Below are 9,836 nucleotides of genomic sequence, written 5' to 3' on the forward strand. Positions count from 1 at the left end.
GAAAACCGTTTTGCATGACGAAGCAAATGAAGTGCGTGGATGTTTCATCTTAATAAATACAATATTCCTTACCCATGTCTAAATCCTGGTGTGGTTTCCCCCCCCCCCCCCCCCCCTCAAGTTTTGAGTTTATGTAAGGTACATGTATATCACTTACAATGTTCCAGTAGCTTTGTTAAGGTGACATTAATAATTTTTATGCAGTATAACATTTTAAACAGTCCAGTGCCAAACGAGACTCACGCCAAGTAAACAATCGATATTTAGTCACGTGATTCATGACACAGTAACAGAACAGACTCGGATGACAAGTAAAACGCAGTCAAAATAACAGGAACTGTTATGTTCTCCACTCCTCGGTATTTTATTTGATTATATGAGGTAATTAGTTCATTCTGGATTTGGTCGAAAGAAATACTAGTTTTGGCATAATATAAAACTTGTTTCAACCTGCGTTAAAGACATTTACAAAGAATGATTCCAGGTGGCCATTTTATGTAACATAATCATACCAGATGTACGGAAAGTATATCTAAATTCATCTCCAAAGAATGATTAAAAAGTGTTTGCTTCGTGGATAAAAATATAACAAAATGCAAATTTTTAATCTAATTATAAAGTTTAATGTCTTTACGCTCCATATACATTAACATCACTTCAGCCATTAATTTATGGGTCATGCCCATTTTATGATTTCTGACAGAGAAGAAAGATTTAAACATATCTGGAATTCATATCATCAATGTAGTAGATACTATTACGTTAAGAACAAGAATGATCTTATTTTACTTATTTTACCGTGTACGAAATAGCACTACAAACATTTAATTCATATTTCATCGAAATTAATTATTTCATGTCGCCAAATTGTCAAGTCCGTAATACTATGTGTTCCACACTAGTGATAAAACCAATGATGTTAGTGTGGTAATGCTGGCATAAGGCGGCCATGAATGACTGCTGTGATTGCAGTAGTCCGTGTCACAGAAACACAGTGTGGCTGTTGTGGTAAACCCAGCTATTCTCATTCTGTGGCATCCATTCGTTTCGTTCATAGAAAGACTTCCAATCTTGTAGCAGCTGCGAATTATTCCTACCCAATCCTCTGTAAGATATAACAAGATGTGTTAGTGAAACACTGATACCCAACAAAGTGCAAATGTAAGACATTGTAGTTGGGTAGGGTTTTTTTGTGTAGAAATTTTCAGAAACTTTGTCAATGGTAGAGTAATACACATACCAAATGTAAAAGGCCTACCTCTTTGATGTAAAAGATATGACCAAAGTTAAAAAAAATTTTTGAAAATTTCCAATCTCTATGTCAATATCAAGTTCACAGGTCAACAAATCTAGTATCGTTGGAACGGTCACAAGAAATACACTTGCTAAATAATAAAATACCTCTTTCGATTTTAAAGATATGGCTTATATTCGAATTTTCTAAATTCAATGTTAATTTCACTACGTCAAATGAAAGTTTTTGGTGTCAATGGAAAGGTCTGGGCACAAGGAACACACATACTAAATATTAAAGGTCTGCGCCTTCTGGTGTAAAATATATTACTAAGGTTAAAGGTTTTTTAGCGACAGACAGATACATGTACATAATGTAAATATGCCGAAAACTAGATGCCCTCGAATCTTCGATTCCGTGGGCGTAACAATACAATAAATGTAATTGTATGTATACTTAATGCCGGTCCATGAATTACAGGGCCAGCTTTGTATCAAGAGTTGTATCACTTGGCTTTTATCCATTTCTGTGAAAACCAAATTTCCTGCTTTGACCAAAAACCTGATGTCGAGCGTTGGCGATGGAACTGTCACTACCTGTTTTAACGACTTAGGTCTGTCGCGGCCGGGATTCGAACCCCAGCCTTTCGCATGCGGAGCGAACGCTCTAACCTCTCCCCCACCGCGACGTATAACTAACAGTTGTCAATCTCATAACTCATATAAGCAATACAAAATAGAGAAATACAAAGCACGGACCCCTGGATTTACCAGAGGTGGGACCAGGTGCCTAGGAGGAGTAAGCATCCCCTGTAGACCGGTCACACTTGTCGTGAGCCCTATGTCTTGATCAAGTAAACGGAGTTATCCGTAGTTAAAATCAGTGTGCTAAGAACGGCAAAAGGATTGATATGAAACAAGCCAGACACCATTTGACCCAATGGTAGCTTGTATTGGCAAACTAGATTGTCATAACGACCATAGAATTTGTGAAATGCTTACTTTAAACAAGACTGTTGAAACCACTGCACCATCAACTTGTTTGTTAATAGCTTGACTGGATTTAAAAACTGATCATACGCAGAACAAACTCTTGCGTATCGAATCAGTTGAAAGATATAAACACCATATGCAGATGATAATGAGATATTGCTACATAAATATTGGACGTTGAGGATGGAGAATCTTAAATCATCCCGTTTATCATAAGGTAGAGTTGTTAGTTTGCCGTTAATATCTACTTTCAATAAAAATCTAAGTATGAAGCAGAAGTGGACGACTCTGTGGTGTCTTTTATTTCGAAACCACAGGGATATATCAAATCACATATGAATGAAAATTATTATTGTTAATAATTAAAACGTCGTCGAAATATCTAAATATCGCATTGAAGGCCACAACAAGATATTTTTCCTTCTCACGTAGAAGTTTTTGAATAAATTCCGCCTCATAAGTATCTGTATATTCGCGTTAGTAATCAGTGGTTACAGCATTCGCTTCATTACCAAGACTCCTACAAGTAAGAGCTTCGGTTAATGTCCCTACGCTCCTTGTATACACCGGACTCTTACTTTTCAAGGAGCTCGTTCCGACTAAAATTTGGAAGGAAGAATCGACACAAATGTACAGTGTATTCATCACTTGGTAATTAAAAGTCAGTAACCTTTATCAAATCGGCTGAACCCTAATATCCCTTGGGAATGCTAACATCTTATGTATTTAATCCCATTCGAATCGGTAGACAAGATTTGTTTTGATTTGACATAAAAACTTTTTTCGGATGGATTTTCCAGAAAACGAGAATACTGCTTATAGTGTTGCAATAACATTAAATTTTGTTTATGAAATCAAAAATTATTGTTTCAAATTTGTCTTGTGCCCAAGAAATTCAGTGATATCTTTACCATCGTTACTTTCCTGAAAATGCCCTTTCCTCAACTGATTGATTGATTGAATATTGTTTTACGTCCCTCTCGAGAATATTTCACTCATATGGAGACGCCACCACTGCAGGTGAAGGGCTGCAAATTTAGGCCTATGCTCGATGCTCATTGAGCAGGGGTGGATCTTTATCGTGCCACACCTGCCTTAACTGGGTTCCATTTTCGTTTTGTAACTTGTTTTAAATTCAATTCTGTATTGTTAACTTATCCGCCTTCACCTTGTATGTTGGCTTTCGTTTCGTTTTCGAAATATTGATGATCGAATGTGAATGATTTGCATTACATGTACAAACATGATTTGTGTTAGATTAAGTTTGAATGGACGAAAAAAGAATTAGTGAACCTCAAATGGATTAAGAGGAAAGTTTCATAAAACAAGCTATTTCTAGGGGCGTGGGTTCTGTACTTAGGCTGCATCAAAAGTACGAAAGGACCGTGTCACAACAAGTGTTCACACGTTATAGAACCGGCCCCGGTAACCTAGTGGTAAGCAAGGACCTGTGTCACAACAAGTGTTCACACGTTATAGAACCGGCCCCGGTAACCTAGTGGTAAGCAAGGACCAGTGTCACGACAAGTGTTCACACGTTATAGAACCGGCCGCGGTAACCTAGTGGTAAGAAAGGACCTGTGTCACAACAAGTGTTCACACGTTATAGAACCGGTCGGGGTAACCTAGTGGTAAATAAGGACCTGTGTCACAACAAGTGTTCACACGTTAAAGAACCGGGCGCGGTAACCTAGTGGTAAGGGAAGACCTGTGTCACAACAAGTGTTCACACGTTAAAGAATTGTATGTTGTGGTTGGCCGTAGTAACCTAGTGGTTAGGACGTTCGCTTTCCAACTGAGATGTCCCAGGATCGTAAAACAAACAAAGGACAATTCTAATTGAATTCTCTCTCTCTCTCTCTCTCTCTCTCTCTCTCTCTCTCTCTTGATTGAGAGAGATTGATGGAGTTGTCCTCCAAGAGGCGTGTGATTTGAATGTAAATTTTATAATATCATGAATTCAGTGTAGTCATAGAGATGCATTACAGGATAACTTGGAATCCGAGCACAAAAACCCCGATGATATGAAAGACCATACGTCACTGATAGATCAGGCCCCAGGATCATGTAACAAACTCAGACTTAAGTCAAAATTTCAATCACCTGTAAAATATTTATTACTTTTGAACTGAAACTCTTAATTTGCAGACATTAGAAATTCAATGAAACAATATTGAATAGCAATTTTATTTTGGAATGATTGACTTCTCAATCATTTCATCACAATATTCAGATTTTGACTTAAGCTTAAGATGTTTCATGATCCTGGGGCCAGTGTTAGTTGTTGGGTCTTCGGTAGTAAAAATAATTCTCTTCTGATCAGAGAAAGGTCAAGCGGTAGATATCTTCGATTACAATTAAAGATAAGTTATGTGGTGCAAGATAAATGAAAGGTGAAAATAACGAACAGTGATGGTGTGGAAAAACGTGTACCACCTCCATCCCCATTCCCCGTAAGTAAGGATGATAATAAAATGTTCTGTTCTTATAATTGATAAAACTCCAGAGTATCTTGTGTTACGTTGTGGTGTTAATGACAAATTAGTCTGTCTTTCCTCCTGTAAGTTCGTATAACTCCTTTCTCCTGACATAACACGTTGGAATATTGATCTTGGATTCCAAATAAACTCATTAGACGTGAATGTGCATTTTCTTCCTTCTGGGCAAGTGGTTCCGAACAATAACCAACGTTTGTGATTTTTACCCTTTTCACTCTGTTGGAGATCGATGGTCACGTGATGTATTCTGAGTATCTTTTATATAAACGTATCACCTTTAGTGATTAAAAATTGATATATAATATGCTTGATAAACTAATTATTTGCTTCCAATATCATTTTAAGATTACATGTCACTTGCAGTGGGGTATGGATATCAGATACTAGCAATAGGTGAAATGGAGGAGGATGTAAATTTCATAGGTCTTGAACATAACATTGACATATACAGTAGTCCTCTCGTCCAATGAATATGGACAATTCTTAACAGAGGCGGGATAGAGCGTAGTAGAGTTATACCTCGTTCGAGTTTAACATTATTTGTTACCTCTTCCTTTGGGTGGCTCCCTTTGAAGGACGCACTTAAAATTTTCACTCTTTCCATTACATGGCTGTGCATTGAACTGGTATGGTTTGAAATACATCCCGCAAGCTGGATTATCGAGATTATTACAGTGAAAACACTTCAAAGCATTAACTGAAAAACAAACAGTTTAAATCTATAGGTTATACATGGTATTTCTAGAAGAAAATACTTTTTAACTTTTATTGCAAAATATATCTTTTATATCGAAATAAATATTACAAAGGTATAAAAGGAGCATTGTGTTGCTTTAGCCAGTCAGCATGGAAATACAATGTGACGTTTTGCAACAATCCTTTAATTTGTTACTTTGCCATGATTATAAATATTAGAAAAATTGAAACACGAAATCAAAGTTTACCGCAAAGTGGCATTGCACGATGACATAAATTATGATACGATTTTGAACGATATAATCTTTTATCAATACATGTATCAACTTCAAACTCTGTACTTAGAATGTTCATAAGCATAATACCTCAACAATATACAATCACGAATATGATACATAGGTTAGTGTTGCTGATATCGATAAAAAGAGCTGTAGATATCATTTTTGGTGTAAATCTTAGCTTTTGAACAATATCAACTTCCTAAATAACATTGAATTATTAGGATATGTTATTTATATTCATTACAAGAGAAAGCGAAGATAACGAACAGTGATCATTATCATAAATATCACAAAGAATACAAAACCTAAAATATAGGGTAAACATGAAAACACCAGTGGTGGGATCAGGTGTCTAGGAGGAGTAAGCGTCCCCTATTTTTTGGTGTTAAAAATGAAATTCTGCACATTTCTAAATATTGTAACACAAGAAGTCCGAGGAACATACAAGAAGTGGCAAAAACACCCAAGCTTTGGGAAGATTTCGTATTCTTAATATATACATATTTCATTTTCTCTACGTAAATATAAGATATAGAGCAATATGTATGACCTATAATGAAGAGACAGCTTTATTATTTAACATGTTGCTTACAATACATTAAAGCTTTGAATGTGCCTTAGTCTAACTGTTGCATATTTAAATAAACCAAGAAAAAAGCCTTGACATTTCATGTCGCTAAATATGACTAATTATACACTAAAGCTATCAAATTCAAAAGATATGACCAATGTTAAAGTTGCAGAGGACGACAAGATAAGAAGTCGAACATAATATGCTCCCCTGTTCTTGATTTCGGACTTGTGAAATATAAGGGATTCGTTACATCTATATTTCAATTAAATTTAAAAATTAAATTACAAGAAGAAACCCTTACTACGCATGTAACTCGCTAGATCACTGTTACTGCCTTGGTCTGACAGAACATGCCTTCAATACATGATTACAAATAGATGGGTGGTTTACATGCATTGCATGTCTCATTCAGTCCTTGATTTCTCTTAATGATTACAGTAATTTTCTGCAAACTTAAATAGTAATGACAGAAGACGGGATTCAATTGTCAGAGATGCGGACGATGTCCCTGTAGTCATAAAACGGAATATGAGCTAGCGCTATGCTGAATACGATGGATCAGATTTACATATTGCACTGAACCGAGGCTGGGTAGACAATCCCACCTCTGGTGTGTCCAGGGGTCCGTGTTTGCCCAACTATCTAATTTGTATTGCTTGTAGGAGTTATGAGATTGATCACTGTTCGTTATCTTCACCTTGCATGGATTACAATCGTTTTAAAATTGAAATAAATGTTTTACATATCATAGAAAATACTTCAGAAAAGAAGAAAGCGTGTAAATCCAGCTGAAACAAGATTAATACCTTCATAACTTCATACCGGTATGTCCATCGCAATTTCGAATTACACCTTTTTCCAAATCCAGAAATTAATTTTGTTAATAATGCATGTAATTTGTACAAATGGTCTCTCAGAGACGCATTTAGAGCTTCTGAATGACTCTTTAAATGTTTATTATATAGAAGAGATGTGCTGTATATGTAGCAATTTATACAGAAACCAATCTATTCTCATATTAGAGAAAGTTATCTTCAGATTAAGAGAATAGCCTCTAGCAAAGGTCGTTGTTAAGGATGATTTTAACATAATCATCTTGAAGTACACACATGATATTGTATGACATCTGGGCAATACCAATTTAAAAGACATGCCTCGTCGTACTAAACGTTAGAAAAATCACTGTGACTGTTTAAAACCACTTTTGCATATTCTGAATCACTGAATATTATCAAAGGGATCTTATCATCTATAATATATGAAGGCGTGAAGATGCCAAATTTCTAGTTTAAAGAATATGAATAATTTGTAACGAAGGTCTAATGCAATTGTTAACGTGTTGCTAGAAGTCTTGAATACTGGACTACGTCGCAACATTTTACCGTCACAGTACAGAGATGTTCTATGCTACGGATACTCAAATTGAGAAATTATTTAAAGATTGTCATCCAGGACATCAATTTTATGTATGTATAGAAAGGAACGTGAAATTTCATGCATTATTTAAAAAAAAATCACTCTCAATCGTTCCCGAAGAATCGATTAATGCAAAAAAACCCAAAAAAAACAACAACAAAAAACACTATATAAGGCGGTTTTTTGGGGGGGTTGGTAGGTGTAGTTTCATTCAGATGAATAAGGTTTAGAACTTACCGAACTTTGTGTGGAAACAAACGAATAAATATATAATCCAACCACCATTTATATGCATCTCACATATATGCACCATTTAGAGTTTTCCCCAGTTAATCATAACTATCCAACAGATGGTGTTAACTGTACAAAAAGAAAAAAAAAAGATCACTGAACATCATATGCAAAACGTCCGTTTCAAACGAACGAGGTATTTTGAACTCGATATAAAATGCAGACGTTTTTACACTATTGCCGGAAAACACGGAAAATCAATCCTTACTGTGAGTATCCAAACAGAACGCGTCACTTCGTGTGGCACAGGGCAGAAATCAACAGTGGAGTATGAGGGCAATAGATCACAAGAAAGATTGATTGACATTTAAGAAACTGCAATATACATCCTACAAGATTCAGTGGCAAAGACATTAAAAACAGGAACTGATCGCCTGCTTCTAAATTCTTCCCATTCAATGATAGAATTTATGTGTACCCTACCTTTTTTCGATTTAAAAACACGCAGCTATATGTACACGCAAATGTATGACAAATGATTCCTTTGCTTGATATGGAGAATACGAATGCTTATGGTATTTTCTGCAGAGACTCTAGATGACCATAATGATGGCTTTATGAGGTGAAAAGACCGAGGATAGATAAGAGAGGAAAGTAACTCAAATTTACATATTATGTGTATATATAAAGTGATGAATAGTTGATATAGATCACGTGAGACATAACGCTATTATTATGATGATGTATAATATTGAATCACTGATTGTTTCATTGGTTGTAGTTTAGTTTCCAGTTGAGCATATTTTAGTATTTTTGAGATATCACTATTAATTTAGATCATAAAAATCAGTAAATGCACCCAGGGGTGCATGAGCCGAGTTGCATGGGATACATTGTAAAGTCAGGAATGATGTGGCATATTTATAATTGTGAAGAACTAATTTCAGTTTTAAACTTTTCGAGTTACTGTCCAGAAACCATATTTGTCTGAGGTTTTCAATCTATATTCGGTCACTGTGACTTTGACCTTTGTTCTCCAAAATCAATAGGGGCCTTGCTTTGCTGGTATCTAACAATATATCCAAGTATCATTTGATTCGGATTTAAACTTTCCGAGTTATCATCCAGAAACCAATATTTCTGAAATTTCATCCTATATTCGGTCACTGTGACCTTGACCTTTGATCTATTTTCTCCAAAATCAATAGGGGTCTTCCTTACCTGGTACCCAACAATATATCAAAGTTTCATTTGATTCGGATTTAAACTTTCGGAGTTATCATCCGGAAACCAAATTTTTCTGAAATTTTCATTCTATTTTCGGTCACTGTGAACTTGACCTTTGACCTTTTTTCTCCAAAATCAATAGGGGTCTTCCTTACCTGGTACCCAACAATATATCAAAGTTTCATTTGATTAGATTGTAAACTTTTCGAGTTACCATCCGGAAACCAATTGTTGACGCCCACCCGCATCACCCGCCCGCCCGCATCACCAAACCAATAGCCGAGTTCAACTTCGTTGCAACTCGGCTAATAATACCAGTGCCTACTAGAAACTTAATTAAAGGCCATATCCCAAAAATACCAAGCGATTAGCGAACCTCTGGTGTGTCCAGGGGTCCGTGTTTGACCAACTTTCTAATTTGTATTGCGTATGGGATTTATGAGATTGATCACTGTTCGTCATCTTCACCTTTCATACTACATACACAGGAATTGTGGTTACGGGGGCGCCACTTTATGCAGCAGTGGGTGCAGGGCGAAGCCCTGGTGGGGGTCCAGGGATCGAAACCCCTGGGAGCTCCTGGATTTTACAGATTTTATGGGGCTTGAAATATTTCTCCTATTAAGTCATTTGTACTATTTTCTATCATTTTAATAAGGTGAAATTAATAAAATGACCCAAATTTTA

General features: G+C 36.0%; 1 protein-coding gene across 1 annotated transcript; it reads right to left on the reverse strand.

The window, feature by feature from the left end:
* Positions 1 to 600: 600 nt before the first annotated feature.
* On the reverse strand, positions 601 to 9,368 carry LOC125646408 (uncharacterized). Its single transcript, XM_048872657.2, has 3 exons — positions 7,929 to 9,368; positions 5,272 to 5,421; positions 601 to 1,105 (listed from the first exon to the last, which is right to left on the reverse strand). The coding sequence occupies exons 1-3, from the start codon at positions 8,002 to 8,004 to the stop codon at positions 885 to 887; spliced, it is 447 nt and encodes a 148-aa protein (XP_048728614.1). The 5' UTR covers positions 8,005 to 9,368; the 3' UTR covers positions 601 to 884.
* Positions 9,369 to 9,836: the final 468 nt, after the last annotated feature.

Source organism: Ostrea edulis, chromosome 6 (assembly GCF_947568905.1).
Source record: "Ostrea edulis chromosome 6, xbOstEdul1.1, whole genome shotgun sequence".
NCBI lineage: Eukaryota > Metazoa > Mollusca > Bivalvia > Ostreida > Ostreidae > Ostrea > Ostrea edulis.